At 40.4% G+C, this 20,108-nt stretch overlaps 1 protein-coding gene across 1 annotated transcript in view; it reads right to left on the minus strand.

Annotated features, from left to right (window-relative positions):
* Positions 1-20,108, minus strand: part of LOC134742756 (uncharacterized) — a 45,875-nt gene that overhangs the window by 4,068 nt on the left and 21,699 nt on the right. The window contains 8 exon segments of the mRNA XM_063675944.1: positions 2,195-2,420; positions 8,979-9,069; positions 9,283-9,443; positions 9,781-10,347; positions 13,414-13,601; positions 17,475-17,772; positions 18,117-18,317; positions 18,580-18,834. Of these exon segments, the coding sequence (XP_063532014.1) occupies positions 2,195-2,420; positions 8,979-9,069; positions 9,283-9,443; positions 9,781-10,347; positions 13,414-13,601; positions 17,475-17,772; positions 18,117-18,317; positions 18,580-18,834 (1,987 nt within the window).

Consider the following 20,108-nt stretch of genomic DNA (forward strand, 5'->3'; position numbering starts at 1 on the left):
TATTTTGTTGAAAATTGTTTCTTGTCCGCGGGGTTCATTTTATACTGGTCAATACGGTTGTACTGAGCAGCAACGAAGTATGCCCGTCCCTTTTCGTCAACATGAAAATGCAATGTTTCTCATTAACGACTAGTGATGTGACGGTGATGCTTTCGTCAGTTGCGGAAACTTCGTGCTTTCGTTCGAACCGTATTGTACCATTTTAAAAAATATATTAGAAAACTGGGATTATTTTTTATTGATAATTATTAATATGTAGAATCTGTAGTTTTATTTAGTTGGTAGTTTATCTTAGTAGGTGGATACCTACCACATACCTACGCAGTTTAGTTTTTAGGGTTCCGTACCCAAAGGGTAAAAAACGGTACCCTATTACTAAGACTCCACTGTCTGTCCGTCTGCCACCAGGCTGTATGTCATGAACCGTGATAGTAAGACAGTTGAAATTTTCACAGATGATGTATTTTCCGTTGCCGCTATAACAACAAATACTAAAAAGTACCTACGGGAGTTACTCAGAAGCACCTTATTTTTTTAACGCTTTTACGAAGTACATACTGTGTATTAAATGTCATGAATGTATATTTCACCACGAAACCTTATTGGGTACTTTACGTTTAGAATCTCATATCATTAATATGCTAAGTAATTTTTTTTGGTACATTTATAAAGTACCTACTTAATGAATTATTATATTGTTTTAATATTAGTATTGTTTCTGTAGACTTTATTGATAACAATTTTACCACAATAAATTACGGTACAACTGTTACGTACCACTGCCTGTAATGAACATGTCCCATCCCTACGCATACACGTGTCGTTTGGAACGACCAATCACAACGCCGTGAGCACCCGCCCCGCACCCGCCCCGCACCTCAGAGGTTGGTGATTTCCGTCGCGAACAAAATGGCCAATATTAGGCTTCTATAGGCGGTTTTCTGTGTCTTCTTGCCGAGTTTCTTACAAACTAGCTAAACTGTTTATTTTTATTCCGTAGACTAAAATGACAATGACAATCATAAATGTCAAACGTAGAAATAATGTGACCAGCTTAAACCAAACAGTGCTCATCTTTGATTTCGGTTTGTGAGTACATTTCGATGCTAGTGCGGAAAGTATGTCATTACTTCAGGAGTACCGAGATAACTAAGAAAGACTCGGGATGAGTGAAGAATCACATTTCCGCACGTGTATCGAACGACGTTTTTTAATACAGTTGCGAAAAAAAAACAAGAAATAAAAACTTTGGAAACTTAAAACGCCTCTTAGTAGGTAGTAAAAGTAAGAAAAAACACCTCTTCTTTGACAGGCGTTTCGGCAGCTATTCCTACCTCTACCTTCCATAGCTATTCCGTTCCATTCAGACAACTTATTAAGAACGGTTTTTCAATATTCAATATTAAGAAATAAACGTGTTATAATGATGATGAGGTAAGTAATTAAATTATAAAATATGTATATTTTTCATATTCTTACATTAACAGTAGGTTTTTATGTTGATTACGACGTTTAAAGGAAACTAATATTAACACTCATCAATAAGTAGTCATGAATTGGAACAAGTATAAATTAAAAAAAAATTTGAAAAAGTAAAAAGCACTAGTTCGCGAAAACCAACTTTCCGCACGCTAAACAGCTACGTAAAGTAGCACTTTATGAGCAACTGTATTAAAAAAAATAATTGTTACTCAGTGCGTTTTTTCTCGTCTTTATCAACAAATATAAGTACCTCCCAATAGGTAGTTTATTTTCGGTTAGTACCGGTTGTAGCACATCATTATTTTATAAGACGTAAAAAACTAGCAACACATGAGATGTGTTGTGTGTTGTAGACGTAAAAAACTAGCAACACATGAGATGTCATTTTAGTCTACGGAATAAAAAAACCGACTTTACAGACAGCGATAAAAGGCTGTGTATAAAAAAAACACAATAAAAATATACATATAATGTGCATATAATATACCTACCCAGTACATATAATCTTCATCATCGCTGTCGATGACGCAGTACGGCGATAAATAAACATTAATTAATGAAGGCCAACCTTGCGTCTAAATAGTTTATTGCACGATTTTCACGTGACAATGGAGTCGGCCAGCAGCGTACGTTAAACCCGTATACGTGAAAGGGCTCAAAAGTCCCTCTTTCTGTAGCAGTCATTTTACGTATGAGGTGGTGGATTACCTACCCAGCAAATTCGGATTAGAAGCGTGCATATAATTATGCGGCTTCCTCGGCGGCGCGGGCGGAGCCTGCAGCAGCGGCACCTGCGGGGGCTGCGAGGCCGGGGAGGCCGCGGAGGCCGAAGAGGCCGCGGAGGCCGGGGAGGCCGGCGAGGACTCGGCCTGCGACTGTGACGGCCGCCGGTAGCTGCGGTAGTGCTCCGTCGGCACCGGCACCAGGGACTGCTTGCTCTTTATTGATTAACAAAAACACATGTTTATTTGAATTTGCCCAGTTTTGATTTTAACACAGGGAGAGGCCATTCTCCTGAACCATAAAGCAATGTCGCTCTAAACGTCGGAGATAATTTTTAAGATTTACACGTGACGCAATCTGGTTTTAGTAAATAATAAAGCCCTTGATTCTGATTACATATTATTTTTCAGCAGTCAGGCGTTTTGTAACGTACGCATGTAAACTGCATATTGTTAACTGGTCACCTTGTTGCCTTATAATGTTACTTTTTACATTTCTCAGTAGGTACAATTATCTTGTAGTGGCAAATGCTTTAGCTTAGCTTGTTTATAGCTGCAAGCTGGGGAGGCGACGATGCTGAATGTGCTCGAGCGTTGTAGAGACCTATTGGAATCTAAAGATTAGACGATGGGAAGAAAAAAATGTTATATAATATTTTCTTTTTTAGCGAGCAGGAAAGCGTCTACAGATTTTTTTTAATGCAAAAAAAAAACCACCATGTGGAGTTACTCGAGCGCGTCAGATATTGGTAGTGTCAGTCGCGCAACATGTTTCTGATAACAAGGGTATGTTAATCTGCCGGTTTACATAGGCAGGGTGGTCTTACGGAAGGGTAGAAAATTTGGAAAAAAATAATTTACTCGAGCGCGTCAGATAGTCAAAGGGGTTGTTAAATGGACCCTACAAAAGTGTCTTTTTCAATAATCTGACAATTTCAGCGAGCAGTAAACAAATGGCAGAAACACAAAGTTGCAAAAAAAAACCGCCATCTTGAAATACTCGAGCGTGTCAGATTATTATACAGACAGGCTCAGATTGATGTCTCAGTTATGTAAACCCTTAATCTGACAATAATGTGGAGCAGTCTCTTATTCTAATTAGAAAAAAAAAAATTTTTCAAGATAATTTTAAAAATTCCTGTCGTATGTATTTATTTTATTTGTAATCTTTTTTTGTACCTAAAAAATTGAGCAGAATGTCGCTAAGTAGATCAAAATCGACCAAGGGGTTCAAGAGATTTTGGAGTTTAAATACGCCGAAGCTAGTTCTTAGAAAACTAGGAATTTCCGCGAATTGTGTTGAACTTTGTTGAACTTTTAACCAGTGCAAGCGATTGGTTACAACTCTATGAAGACCAACCGACACCTACAAATATTCAAAATGTTTAATTGTCCAGGGTGTGATTTAAAAGTAGACAGAAATGAGCGCCTCTTTTGCACAACATGCAAATTGTGCTACCACTATTCATGCGTTAACATAACGTCGGCAATGTTTCGAGAAAATCAGCCACGGTTAAAAAAAGAATGGATATGCCCTACCTGTGTTCAGACCACACGACGCCCGCGCCGGCGGGATGATAATACCCCTGCGTCCCCGGCGGGTCTGAGACTAATGGAACGAGAATTAGATGACGCTAATAAGACCAGCGACACGGACATTTTGAATGTGGTGGGCGGCGATACAGACACAGACAATACACCCACTTTCTCCACACCCTCAGCACCCCGCCAGGCTAAAACCTCACAGCAGCGTGCAGCAGAGGCGAGTAACGCAGATAACATAACCTTTGATAGATTTAGCCACCTGATTAAAATGGAATTTGAAGCAATGAGGGAAACTTTAATAGAATCTATAACGAACAACATTAAGCAGACACTCGTAGCAGAGTTTACTTCAAAAATAAACGATCTCAAACAAGACATATCTCATAACACATCTACGTTGACCCTGGAACAAAGACGACTGCAACAGAGCATTAATGCAACGAGCGAACTGATAAAAAAATTAGAATATGAAAATTTGAAATTTCGGACCGAGTTAAATGAACTTAAAAACAAGGTTGAAGAAAAAGAACGAAAAACTACTGATGAAAGTTGCCTAAATAAAACAATAGTACTTTACGGTTTGGATGAGTACCCAGAGGAAAATTGGCACGTACTTATACAGCGTGTAACCAATGTGTTTCGTGAATTCTTGAGCACAGATATCAATGCATTTATTGAGGACTTGAAAAGAATAGGAAAGCGTGGATACCGACGGCCTGTTCAGATAGAACTAATAAGTAAACGTATGAAAAACTACATTTTACATAACAAACATATTTTTAAGAACACAGGCCTCGCAATCTCAGATTTTTTGAACACACAGGAACTGAAAAAAAGACAAGCACTCAGGGATACCATCAGAGACGCGCGTAAGCGCGGTCTGCACCCGATAGTAAAGCAAGACAGAGTATTTATAAATGGTTGCGAATACTTACCACCTCCGATAATCGAACATGGACAACACTGTGCATCTGTTCGAAGCCTCAGCCCCCTCTCTCTGATGAACACAAGCTCTGCCGACTGCACCAAAAGCTCACGGATAACTCAGCAATCTAACAATGCCCACACGAGTGCATCGTCGCACTCTATCCCTGAGAGCTCTCAGTTGATAAATGACAACAGTAGGAATAATTTTCGTCACTAACAAAAACTTTTCTGTCTTATTTCAAAACATGCAGAGCCTCAATAATAAAACACACATTTTAGAGAGTTTTTTAGAAGATCATTGCTTTGATGCGCTTTGCTTAACGGAAACCTGGATGAAGTCATTACAACTTGATCTAGTTGATATACCGGAATATGAGGTAGCCACAGATTTTAGCCGAAGCGAACATAGTGGAGGAGGAACTTGCATTTTGGTTCGAAATGGAATAGAATACGTTGTAAGGAATGACATTAACAAATTATCGACTGAATTTGTATTCGAATGCTGTTGTATTGAATTACCCAAGCTAAACACTATACTTTTATGCATCTATAGACCTAATAGAAATATTGAAATATTTTTTAACTGTATGGAAACCATATTAGAAAATATTAAACACAAAGAACAGAATAAAAATATTGTGATAGGGGGTGATTTCAACATTAATATGCAACAAAAATCTAAATATTCTCGCCGGCTTTCTGATCTTATGCTGACTCTTAATCTGCTAGAAATAATCAAAGAACCAACGCGAACAACATTGAACTCTGCCACTTGTATCGATCTGGTTTTTACTAACAATAATTCGTACGATACTTTAATCAAAGACTACGGGCTATCCGATCACACAAGCATTATTTGCAAATTTCAGATTCAATCGTACAAGGACATAAACAGACCTAATAAATCTTATATAACACATAAAAGAATCCATAATCTGGAAAACCAATTGTCGTTTAAAAATGAACTCTCAAAAATCAACTGGACCCAAGTACTTACCTGTAATAATATAAATGATAACTACAATACTTTAGCCGAAATTTTAAGCAAAATATTAAACGATACAATCCCCATTACACGCCTAACTGTTAAAAGAAAACAAAAAAAAACATGGCTTACCCGAGGACTTAAAATATCTTGTAAAAATAAAAGATTATTAAAAATACATGCTTGTAAATCAAATAGCTCCATTCTTAAAACACATTACAAGCAATACACAAGCATTTTGAAAAAGACGGTACTAAAATCAAAAAGATTAAACTACATACATGAAATGCAAAAATCAGTCAATAAAACGGCTACAATGTGGAAAATTATAAATAACTTAAAAAATAATGTAAAAGTGAAGAAAAACCTAAAAATTACGGTCAAGTCACAAAATATTACAACAGATAACCCTAACCTCATAGCAAATACCTTCAATAATTTCTTTGCTTCAGTTTACCATAGTCAAGATACTCACGACGACAATCCTCAAGTCGCCCCACGTGGTCGTCCAGTTCGCACTCCAGTTACTACATCTATGTTCTTGTATCCTGTCTCAGAGCTTGAGGTTTTTAAACTTATACGCGGACTTAAAAACACACATAGCACAGGAATTGACGATATCCCTTCAACATTAATCAGATTGTGTGCCACCGAACTTGCAACACCACTGTGTATATTAATTAATCAGTCTTTTAATGAAGGGGTGTTCCCACAGCAACTTAAAATATCAATTATAAAACCTATACATAAAAAAGGTAGTACTCTGGACACTAACAACTATCGGCCCATAGCTCTCTTACCCACCCTTTCTAAAATATTCGAAAAATGTATGTGCAACCGTGTCTACAATTTTCTGGAAAAAAATGAGGTACTGGACGACAGACAATATGGCTTTAGAAAAAATCGTTCAACTGCCCTTGCCCTAACCAACTACACACAAGAAATCATGGAAACCATAAATAACAAACGCCTGGCCGTCGGATTACTCTTAGATCTTACAAAAGCATATGATAAAGTTTCTCATGAGATTATGCTAAATAAGCTATACGGGTCAGGAATTAGAGGCATAGCTTATAACTGGTTCAAATCTTACCTGGAAAACCGAACGCAGCTTGTTCAGATAGACTACCTAAATCCATCCAGTCATGAATTAGAAACAGTTCGGTCTGACATTACAGAAACAAAAGGCTCAATCCCACAGGGCAGTGTTTTAGGCTGTCTTTTATTTCTGCTATATGCTAATGACCTACCGAAAGAAATTGATGCCAAATGTACATTATTTGCAGATGACGTCTCCCTCCTTTTTAGTTTTAATAGAAATGAAAACTACAACGTAAAGCTCGCTCATACCTTAAATAATATTAACCAGTGGATGCGCGACCATAATCTCACAATAAACTCAAATAAAACAAAATTAATGCAATTTTATCCATATCAAAGAACACCATTACAATTAAAACTGTCACTTAACAGAACAGATATTGAGGAAGTAGATAATTTCAAACTCTTAGGTATTACCCTTGATAACAATATTAATTTTAAAACACACATAACATGCACTAAAACTAAGATATCCCAGTTTCTATATGGACTTTTTACGCTTCGCAAAACCACAAATTTAACAACAGCTCTAACTGCCTACTACGCCTTTGCAAATTCATGGTTACGATATGGGATCTTAACATGGGGTAACAGTACTGATGCACACGACTTATTTGTGATGCAAAAAAAATGCATTCGTGTATTAATGGGAATTCGAAATAGGGATAGTTGCAAACCTCATTTTATTAAACTTGGCATACTTACTCTACCATCTATATATATTTTTGAATTGGGCATGTATGTAAGGAAAAATATTAACTTATTCAGAGAGCTACCAAACAAAAGACTAAAATATAAGCTTGAGCAACCTGTCCCAAATCTAGAAATATATCGGAAAAGCCCTCATTATGCAGCAGTAAAATATTATAATCACATCCCAAACCATATAAAAGCAGAGGAAAGAGACGCGACATACGAAAAAAAGTTGAAATCATTCCTTGCAGAAAAAGCATACTACTCAGCCACAGAATTCCTAGATGATATTTTTCATAAGTAATTAATATAATTTTGATATACCGCTATTATAAGGCTTGTTAATGTTCCAAAGTTAGTACGTAAGTAAACTTATTAATACTTAGCTTAAGAAAATGTTTGCAACACCCTTCTGGGGTCCATGTGATACTTATATACTCTGTATTTTTTTGTAACAACTTTTTACCATGGTGCAATAAACGATATTATGATTATGATTATGATTATGAGATGTCACAGATTGAAGATTTCTAATTAAATGTTGGTTAACGACGAATTTATAAGCACGGGTTACTTCAAATTTAGCATCTTGGGCTCCCCTGTTAATAACATTGTTTAATTATTTTGTTAAAAGCGTATTATTAGAATAACGACAACGGAGGGCTATATGGGAACAGTGTGAGAGAGAAAGAAAGGAAAAAAAAAATGCAACAACTAAAAATATAAACAACAATAAAATTTTACACCCATAAATTATACTTAACCTAGATAAAATCTATAAAAGAGCTTAATTTACAAATAGGAGTCAGATATAGCGAAGGAGTTTAAAGGAAAAAGAACTGGGTGCTCTAAAACTTCATAAACGATATTTGACATTTCTGCTTGCTCAAATCGGCAGATTTTTTTTATTTAGTTATTCTTGCATTATTCCCTTCAAAATAAAATAAAAATCAAACGCGCTCGAGTAAGGTCGCGATTTTTTTTGGAAACTTTGTGACCCTGCCACTCGCTTACGGATCGCTAAAATCGTCAAATTATTGAAATGGGCACTATTTAACAAGTAATTAATCCACCATATCTTAATCTGACGCGCTCGAGTATTTTAAGGTGGCGATTTTTTGTACTATTCTGACGGGCTGTTCTCGACTCCCTGCTCGGTCGGTGTCAAGGACGCATACTTAGTGGAGGTACTCAACAGGATGCAAGGTATCCCCCATATTTTAATCTGACGCGCTCGAGTGACTCCAAAAATCCCCTCTTGGGCTCCCCGACCATTATGTTTGTAAATACGTGTGTACTTAAGCTGTTAAATAAGAAATGAAATATTTCTATTTCTAAATACCTATGAAATGTACGTCTTAATTTAATTTAATCATATATTATCATGTAATTCGTTTTAAATGTTTTAACCTCATATGGAAATATTTACTGGATAAAATAATTTCACTCATTCGTTAATTATTTAAAAAGGATAATTGTAGTCGTTTTGTAGGTTTCCTGGAGGACAAAAGCATGGTGCGTACCTTTTTGTCGTCTTTGTTCTTGTTCCTTGAGAAGAAGCGCAGATACTTGCGGTCGAGACTCGCCGCGCCCACCGTCTCCGTCGACTCGCTCCTGCAACCGACACCAGACACCAATACAGAACACCGAAGCCTACTTACCACATACCACATAAGTCGGAGAGTTTTAATTCTTAGAACAATTCAAGGAAAACCGCATAATGATTGAAGGCTTATAGGAGCTTTATTGTGAGGCGCGTTCGGGTAAGGCTTATCATATTTGTAGCTATTTTTTATAAAATAATTTGGCATACACATATTCTATTACCTATGCATGCGATGTGTCAGTTTCTTAAGCGAGCCGAACTTCGACTTGTCCTTCTCCTTGTCCTTGTTGTCGCGTTCGCGATCTCTCGGCCTCTCGGCCTCGATGTCCGAGTCCGTGGAGTAGTCCGTCTCGGAGTACTGCTTCAGTAGGTCCGCTGATAACTGTAACACGAATGGTCTGTTAACATTGGGGTTTCTTAGAAACAGTGGAAAAAAGAGGGCCTAATAATAACTTTTACAGCTTATTTATCACGCGAAATAACTCATCGGTCTTCATGTGTCATTCCATATGGTTGAGGTGAGGTGCATTGGTTGTGGAAAGAGAAGAAAGTTATGTCATTATCATACAAACTGATTATAATAGCCGATCCGTCTCGATTAGAATGAGTGAGAAGAGTACTGCACAATGAGGCAGGGTCGCCATGTGATGCACGGAGCACTCATGGGCGTCGCTAAAAGACTAGGCAGATGTGGTAGCCCTGCAGGGAGCAACACTCACGGGCGCGGGCTGGTCGTGCGTGGCGCGGGTGATGAGGTCGAGCCAGGCGCGGGTGGCGTCGGCGCTGTCGCACGCGAAGTAGAAGGCGGTGCCGGTGTGGTAGCCCTGCAGGGAGCAACACTCACGGGCGCGGGCTGGTCGTGCGTGGCGCGGGTGATGAGGTCGAGCCAGGCGCGGGTGGCGTCGGCGCTGTCGCACGCGAAGTAGAAGGCGGTGCCGGTGTGGTAGCCCTGCAGGGAGCAACACTCACGGGCGCGGGCTGGTCGTGCGTGGCGCGGGTGATGAGGTCGAGCCAGGCGCGGGTGGCGTCGGCGCTGTCGCACGCGAAGTAGAAGGCGGTGCCGGTGTGGTAGCCCTGCAGGGAGCAACACTCACGGGCGCGGGCTGGTCGTGCGTGGCGCGGGTGATGAGGTCGAGCCAGGCGCGGGTGGCGTCGGCGCTGTCGCACGCGAAGTAGAAGGCGGTGCCGGTGTGGTAGACCTTGAAGGCGTGCGGTCGCGACTTCACCTCCCCTGCTGCGGCGGCGGTGAAGCCTGCCAGCTGGATCATGCAGTCCGCCCGTGTGCCCTGCGATGCGATTCATTACATTTACCTATTCATTTCATAATAGTAACTATACCAATATTAATTATTTTAGTTTTAGACAAAGGCCGTAGCAGGATAGAGGGAGAAAAAATGCCCTTTAATGATTATGAGCTGAGTTTTTTTTCTATAGCCTGTGCCAAGTTTTATTTACAAATTCCCAGTGGTTCAGCCGGGAAAAAATAAAATCCGAATTCATAAAATATGACTTTTCTCTAAAACTATAAAATTTTGGGAAGTAATTAAATGATCAGCCATTTTTAAAACTGATCTGCAAAAAAAAAGCCATTCAATCTTTGGGCAGCATACAAATATGTTGCCGGCAATAAATAAAAATCGAGCTGCAACTCTTGTTCAGCAAATAAATCACAAACGGTCAACATTATAACCAATATCCATCTGCTTAATAAATAGTTGAGCTGCAAAATTATTATTTGGTCAGCAAGATTTAAAAATTGGTTGGCAGTTACTTGGCATGCATATTAAACAAATGGTAATCTGATATAATAAGATGGGTTGCGTTTGATTTGAAAAATCGGCAGGGTTGCAGGCGGAGCGGAATCGTGTGCGTGCATTTCATTCGATGATTATTAGCAGTCACATTGCGGTGTTCTAACGTATTTGTTGGGGATATTATTATATATTATATGAGAGTATTATAGGTGTAAAATGGAAGATATTAGCTACTAGAAAAGTGGGTTAGATTAGGTTAGAACTGCGACCTTCACAGAAAACATTTTAACGCTGCCGTCCCTGTATATCTTTGAGGTAATAATGTATGTAAGGAGAAATTTGTACAATTTTCCAACAAACGCTGATAAACCAAAGGTTACCAGAAATTGGGGTAAACTGAAAGTTTCTTCCTATAGACTTGTAAAAACAAAAAAGACCTTCGTGGGAAATTGTACAAAGTTCTACAACAAAATTCCTTTAGAAATGTGTGAGCTCACGGATGCAAAATTTAAAACCGTTGTAAAACGAGCACTGATTGCAAGGGCATATTATAGAGTTAAGGACTATATCACAGATCGGGATGTATGGAAAATTAACTTAAGTGACAAACCAAGTAGTCAAAGGGCAAATAATTGAAATTGATTTTATTTATAATTCTGTTATATATTTTTGTATTAATTGTAATGTTTAATATGTTAAATAGGTAATTGAAATTGATTTTATTAATAATTCTGTATTTTCTAAGTATGTAAATTGTAATGTATGTTGTGATTTGTGATTATTTGGATGAATGTTTAATTTTAATTTTGTACAACTGTACTTTTTTGACTTTCATAGGTGCATTATGTTAATTAGAGTTTTGAATGATTCACGGTTAGTTTCACTAGACTTATATTGACCGGGATATAGACAGTGATTACCTTTTGTATTATTTGTGAGCTCCCGATATTTCGACGCAGTTACATGCATCATGTTCACGGGTGACTAAAGATAGCGGGTGGGTGTCAAAGTTGTGTAGACAGCGCTCGGTGTACCCTCAACAAGTGTGAATGCGACCGATGGTAACGTTGAAAGTGAACGCAGCCGACACGGTCTATATCCCGGTCAATATAAGTCTAGCATTATGTTAATGCCTAAATTGAAATAAAGAAAAATTGAATTGAATTGAAATTGAAGCGCTTCCACTGGGTAGGTCAGGGGAATAAAAAAGGGTAATAGATCCTAGTCAGGATAGCCGCTGCGGGGTCGCGGACGCATTGCGTGAGCTTCCCCGTAACCCCGCAACCACAGCGGCGAGAGGACACCATGGGGTGTAGTGGGTAGTGGGGCCTCTATACAGCCCTGAGTCCTACATAACCGTCCGGGCCCGGCGGCATGCGTAAAAGCATTCCCCATGTAAAAAAAAAAGGTTAGAACTGCGACCTTTACAGAAACCAACTGCTACTAGAAAAGTGGGTTAGGTTAGGTTAGAACTAATTTTTGCGGATCAGTTAAATTGTAATCCAAAATGAAATAATCCGCTTACTCACTGACTGCTTAACAAAATTTGATTAATGGTGGACCGCTTACTGCCGATAAAATAATTAATTTGCCAACCAAATCAATTTAGAGCAGCTCATTATGACATTAATTGCGAACTGATTTTGAAATACTTGCTAACCTTAAGTTGTTGATCAAATACACATTTTGGCTGACCAAATATATATTTTTGTTCATCAAAATAGGAATATTTTGCAGATCGATTAAATAACACCCTTAAATTTTATCATACCGTCTTTTTCTTTCAGTTCGGTTAATTAAATAGTATACAAGTTACTGTATACAAAGATTCCCCTATACTTGCATTTGTGAATTACACCAACGTTTTTGACAGCGTTACACATTCCGCCATGGTAACTGCACTCGAAAATCAAGGTATCAATTCCATCTATTGTATAAATCTAATCAAAGCCATATACAACAATAGTACAGCGGACGTTAAGCTACAGTCATCCGGTCCATCGTTCCAAATACAGCGAGGCGAGGTGTCAAGCAGGGTGACCCGTTGTCTCCGGAATTATTTACGAGCACCCTAGAAGAAATCTTCAAGAGCCTAGCAGCTTCCTGGCAGGATAGAGGAGTGGTCATCCGTGACAGGGTGATCACTCTTTGCCTTGCCCATTCCGCTGCAGAACTTCAGATATCTAATGCTACAAGACCTGAGCAATGCAAGCCTTCAAGTTGGACTTCAAATTAATCCAACCAAAACTCAAGTGAAGAACAACAGTAGGAAACGTAATTACGGTAGACGGACAGACTCACGAATTAATAAACTAATGGATATGAAATGACAGCTTTTTAGTATGAAAACCAGTGTCGCCAAACTCACACATTCATAGTTAATTATAACACGACACGGCATACATTAATAGCAACTTTATATTCCAATAGGGTTTTACCGGTTGACATTTTTAGAATGAATATCAACTGTATATAGGTATCATATATATACTACGGTCTGAACTAAAATATAATGTCAAAGTTTTGAGACATAGTTTTCGGTCGTGAATACATGGAACGATTGTGAGTTAACCGTGTGGACAATGGTACTGTACTCACCTCTGGGCTCCTGTAAGCGTACAACGTGGTGTCGGCGAGCAGCAGATGCCTCCTCGCCCAGCGCGCCTGCTGCTGCCCGCGCGCGCGCACTCGCTGCCACACGGCGCCCCCCGCGCCCCCCGCACACCCCGCACCGCCCGCACACCCCGCACCGCCCGCCAGCGCGCGTGCGGCCACGCCGCGACGTTCTGTAACACACCGGACACGGGACAGCCTGCAGTAGCAGTACCGATCGAGATTAAATCTATTTTTTCTACTCGTCCTCGGGGGCGCCGGGCCGGCGGCCGCGGCCGGGGCGCGCGCGAGTATGAAGGTATCGCGGGCCCTTCGGGTATTTGCCTCGTAGAAAAAGTATTGTATACAATAGTGATATAATCGAGCTTTTCAATCTCGTACCTTACTTAAGCAACTCGGCAAGCTTCGTTGCTTAAGAGCGTTCTTACAAGAAAAGTCGAAATAATGTAAAATTGATGATATTCCCGACAACATTTAAGGCTTTCCGCTCATTATTAGAAACAAAGAGTACTTGTTTCAGTAAGAGCGTCTTCTCTTTAGGAATATCGTTGTACATTTTAGAAAAAGGACTAATTAAATTAGTAATGATCTTTTTTCTGATGGTCGTTTACGAAAAACCGCGTGAAGCACTGAATTGTGAGCTCTTATTTGTAAATTTTTAGAAGTTTATTTTGCTAAAGTTGGATATTTTGTATTACTAATATCCTGCACTTTAGGAATATCGAATGATATTCTTCCTACATGCTTTTGAGAAAGAGAAAATCAATGTAAAACGAATTGAATTTTCTCTTCGAAACAAGTGTAAATTCCTACAAAAATCTACTCAGTATCGAAGTCATTTTTATACACGAGCAATCTACAACGTTTGCTTATACTGTTGGTATACATTTGTGTTTATCAAATTCTACTTTAATTTTTTGGCAATTTTTTGAAAACTACTCTATATCACCAATGACGCGCGCCCGCGATCTCAGTACCGCGGCAGAGCTTGAAGAGGTCGGACCTGTGTCGGTCGGCTCCGCACGTTTTCGACGGCGACAACGAGGTTTTTTATCGTTGTCTGCGGCAGGCGCCGTGTAAAACGCTATACTGTGTGCGTGTAAACTGCGACTGAGAAACTTTGATCCGAGTACTGTATTTGTTTTTATAGTATTATAATATAGTATAGTAACATAACAAACTACCGAACAACATTAAAAATATTTGAAATGACCTGACATTTTATAGGTAGTAAATTTAAAAAAACAGCCAAGTGCGAGTAGGACTCGCGCACAAAGGGTTCCGTACTATTACGCACAAAACGGTATTTTATACGGCTATTTTATTCTGTTTTTAGGGTTCCGTACCCAAAGGGTAAAAACGGGACCCTATTACTAGGACTCCGCTGTCTGTCTGTCTGTCCGTCTGTCACCAGGCTGTATCTCATTAACCGTGATAGCTAGACAGTAGAAATTTTCACAGATGATTTATTTCTGTTGCCGCTATAACACAAATACTAAAAACAGAATAAAATGTGGTATTTCCCATAAAAAGGGACCTTATTGTCGATGGCGCTTACGCCATTATAAACGATGCTCCGATATAACTAAGACTGAACTTGTATAAGTTTTGAATATGTATTACTCATCCTCCTTATGAACCCTGGCAGTACCTAGTGGAACTTAGGTTTGGTGCAACATAGGCGCACACTGTTTTAGTCATCCGACTGGTCTTGATGAGCACTTAGGAGAGCAGTACCCTTTGATAGAGCTGATGCTGAACCCTGGCAGTACCTAGTGGATCTAAGGTTTGGTGCAACATAGGCACACGCTGTTTTAGTCATCCGACTCGTCTTGATAAGCACTGAGAGCAGTACCCATGATAGAGCTGATGCTGAACCCTGGCAGTACCTAGTGGATCTAATTAGTCATTTGCAGTGAAAATTATCTTTTTGGGATATAATTTAGCACCAAGTGACATTGTTAAGTGTAGATTTATACAATATTTCAAAATTGTCATTTTGACATTTTTGGATCCGAAATCGAAACGGTTTGTCCGATTTTGACAGGACCTTCAACATTAGTCAATCAATCTTTAGGTAGTATGGCTCCATCGATACTGTCGATGATTTCGCCAACGTCAAAGTGGGATCCACGTGGGATCGAATTAATATTTCAGCCAGTGTACGGTAAATAATAAAATAATGGGCCTCTAGGGCTCTAGCCAGACACGGTTAGAGGTAGAAATACCAAATGATCTTAAAGCACGACGTTGTTCGGTAGTTATTATTTGTAGTTGACTCGTAAAACCGATAGCTGGATTTTACGAGAAGCACGTGGACTACCGGCCGTTAACTCCAAAATGGTGGTTAAACACGCTTTGAGATTAATTCTCCATTCACTGCACACTACTACATTAGATTACTGTATAATAAAGCTATCGATATTACACTTTAAACAATATTAATGAGCAAAAAACAAAGTAATTAATCACGAGGCTACTATCAAGATGGCGTTCGAACCGGAATCGGAAGTCCATTTTAGGAATTCTCAACATTAGTCATGGGATGGAAAATGTAGTTTGACACATCTGTCAAAACTGTCAAAATTGACAGTTTGACAGTTCTTGTCATTTATAGTGAAAATTAACATGTGTTGTTAAAGTTTGGTACTAAGTGACATAGTTTAGTGTTGTTTGACATATCAGTCAAATTTGACAGATTGACAGTTTTTGTAATTTTCAGTGAAAATTATCTTTTAGGGATAGAATTTAGCACCCAGTGACATTGTTAAGTGTAGATTTATACTATCTGTCAAAATTGACAGTTTGTGACATTATGACAGTTTTGGATCCCAAGTCGAAACGGCTTGTCCGATTTTGATAGGACCTTAAACATTAGTCATGGGATGGAAAATGTAGTTTGACACATCTGTCAAAACTGTCAAAATTGATAGTTTGACAGTTTTTGTTTTTTAGTGAAAATCCCAAAAAGATAATTTTCACTGAAAATTACAAAAACTGTCAATCTGTCAAATTTGACTGATATGTCAACCAAACCTTTGTTCCACTAGGTACTGCCAGGGTTCAGCATCAGCTCTATCATGAGTATGGCTCTCCGAAGTGCTCATCAAGACGAATCAAATGACCAAAACCGCGTATGTCTATGTTGCACCATGGTTGCACCAAACCTGAATTCCACTAGGTAGTAGTTACTGCTACTACTGCCAGGGTTCAGTCAGGGTCATTTTACTGTCTCATTTTAAAATATCACGAATTTAATTTTATTAAACGTTAATGCAATTGAGAGTAATTCTAATTATTTTTTTGAAACTTTAATGGCCATTGAAGTTAATGGCCATTAACTTCAATGGCCATTAACGTCTCAAAAATTTAATTCGAATTAACTTTAATGCAATTGGTTAATGGCGGAACTAATGGTTAATGCAATTGATCAATGGTTAATTAAAATTAACAATTACGGCCAACACTGCTACATATAGCTAAAATAGTTTCGCTACCCAAGCTGTACGGTTACCCTGTACCTGTACCAAATGTAATGACGAAACATGTAAACAAGCGAGTATAATTTCTTTCTAGTATAAAATAATTCTTTTATAATACAAAAGTAAGTACATTTGCACTGGATTTAGTATTTTCGTACCAAATAACAATAATTAGGATTTTAAGTTGGTGTCTTTATAATTGTTTTCAATATGCTTCACGAAGGATCAAGATTGTTTAATCCATCATTGTAGTGCTAGCGAGAGGGAAAACGTGGTAGAAGGGATCGGCATACTGAGCTCGCACAGCCCGCCGCAGCGCGTTAAATACCTAAACTAGCTCAACGCCGAAATGTAATAGCGCTCTTAAACACGGTACTCGACTGAAAAGCTCTCTATTATATCACGATTGTATAAAATACTATTAATTATACTTAAAATATAAATCCACGAAATACACAATAAAAATAAATATTCAAAAATAACTTGAAAAATAAAAACTACAAGAACACCATAACTTCACATTCATTTCCGAATCTGTATAAATAAATGTAATATAGAACTCACTGGCAAGTAGGGAGTTCTTTTTCTTCAAGCTCTTGGACTTGTACGTCGGGAAGATGCCGCGGGTGGGTGCGTTGGTCGCGCCGGGCGCCTCGGGCCGCGGGCCCGGCAGCCCGGAGCCCTGCGGCCCGGAGCTCTGCGGCCCGAAGCCCGGCGGCCCGGAGCCCTGCGACCCGGAGCTCTGCAGCCCGGAGCCCTGCGGACCGGGGCCCTGCGCACCGGGCGGGGCGGGCCGCGTCGGGGGCTCCGCGGGTGGCACATGCAGGTCGTGCCGCGTCAGGTGCCGGAGCGGTACGGATATCTAGGAGGGCAGGCAGATAAATCTTGTTGATTTCCCTTCGCGAATTACCGCCACAACAGCGACTTGTTTAGACCATCTGTACTTAAATTTATCGATTGGCTCAGTCACGGTGAAGCCAGTTACCAGTAATCTAAGCGACCACCTTGCTATCAAGGGAGAATTAAAATTACGTAATGGAACTCTCACAGGGGGCTCCTGGTGTACAGCTCGCCTGCGACACGTCGGTCCTGTGCGGCCTGGGCGGGCTGGTGGGGGCGGGCTCGGGCGGCACGGGGCGCAGCGCGGGGTAGGGGAGCGGCGCGGGGGCCGGGGCGGGGGGAGGGGGCTCCTGGTGTACAGCTCACCTGCGACACGTCGATCCTGTGCGGCCTGGGCGGGCTGGTGGGGGCGGGCTCGGGCGGCACGGGGCGCAGCGCGGGGTAGGGGAGCGGCGCGGGGCGCGGGCGCGCGGGGGGGTGCGCGGGGCGCAGGGGAGGGGGCGGCGCCCGCGTCAGCGACTCCTGGATGTTGCGGACCGCCTCGCTCACGGACAGCGAGCGCTCCTCCTGAACAACAATCATTGTTTATATCAGAAATCATCTAATTTTAGTTTGACCAAAAAATTAGCTAGATAGCGTAGTTGTTGCTCCGGCAGCCTTCAGTAAGATTGTAATGCCTGCAGACTCTTAGCGGACAGTCGCTGCACACGGCCCTTGGCCTCGACGTTGACATTAACAACCTTAACCGTTTCTAGGCTCGAGTCGGCTTCGAACGCGAACTAGTCAGCCTTTCTCCCGTAATATAGTTCTATATCTACTGAAAAAGTACCTGCGGACTTTTAGCCGACAGACGCCGCACGCGCCCTTTGACATTGACATTAACAGCCTCGACCATTTCCGGACCCGTCTCGGCCTCGCCGAATGCGAACTCGTTGCTCTCGTCCGTGAGCCTCCTCTTCTGCAAAATGGCCTCTTCGATCTGCGAGCTGGACTTTTTGAAGTCGAGGATCTGGTCGGCCTTCTCGGCGGAGTGCACGAACACTGTCGGCGATTCGGCAGGCGTCGTCGGGGATTCGGGGATCACCTTGGTTAAAATGGACAATGTCAGGATATGACCAAAAGTGACGTCATCAGATTATAAATTACCTCAATCATTTCTTCTGTTATCTGACACCACAACGATCCACACTTCTTACTTATGATTTTTAAAACTGTGGGAGACGATCGACAAAACCCAGAGCGAAATGGAACAGACGTTTGCTTGGAACCTGGTTTCATATACAGGGTGGAAATAGATTTTGGGTCAGTGAGGGCAGCTACCAGATCCCCTGTTGCTAGGCGAAAATGGTCTTAGGAGACCTTCCTTCGATTTCAAATTAATGAAGATTGGCGTTTACAGATTTTGGAGAAAACATACAGGGTGCGAGAAAACGGTCATTTTTGACAAAAAAAAATTTTTGGTGCCAATCGATCCCATTCCTGTCGAGGATCAAAAGCTTGTATGGGACCAAAAAGAAATTTCCGGCTAGAAAAGCCATAAATCGGGAAAAACTTTCCCCATACAATTTGTATGAAAATGAAAAAAGTTTTTTTACATGTATTTTTTTATGTCAATCGATTTCATTTCTACCCAGTATTAATAGTTCCCTTGGGGTCAACTTTCGTGAAAGGACAAAAAAGCCAGAAAGTAATGAAAACTGTTTTCATACATTTACTATGGAGAAAAAGTAAAACTTTATTCTCATTTATCATTTATATTTTCGATATTGGCAGGTTACAATTGCGTTGAATTTTGAGTTTCAATTCTGATTCGGATAGAAGAAATTTGTTTTCTTCGGGGTACTTGAGATGGATTTTGAGATTGACGTGTAAAGATCTGTTTGTGATTATATTAGATTTTTTCCTTGTTTTCCGTCAAAGTTAACCTTTTAATCTAGAGGAACGTTTTCTTCTGAAGTTGCCAATAATAACTTGGAGTTCGCTTTACTTCCCGTCGTTCCGCGGCCTTGTTGGCCGTAGTTGCCTGCACCAGGACCTTTTTTAAGGCCACCGTCGAGCAGTGCTCCGGTGGTGCGTGGTTGCCGTAGCAACGACGGGGCGCAGCCGCCGACGCGCAGTCGGCTGTGGATGGTCGTCGACCCCATCAGTCAGCGGTCAGGTATCAGACCCACGGAGCACACGAGCCCGCGTACTGCGTGGTTCGATAGGTCACGGTACAGCTTTGATTGGCCAAACTTTTTCTTAGGAAAGGAACTAGCAAATTGTCATCGTCTACGGAGCTTGAATATTTTTTAACGTTATGGAATCGGTTCCCGTTTAATAACCCTATAATTGTTCATTGTTATTTTTTGTGCCATA

This window comes from Cydia strobilella, chromosome 7, assembly GCF_947568885.1.
Source record: "Cydia strobilella chromosome 7, ilCydStro3.1, whole genome shotgun sequence".
Classification (NCBI taxonomy): Eukaryota; Metazoa; Arthropoda; class Insecta; order Lepidoptera; family Tortricidae; genus Cydia; species Cydia strobilella.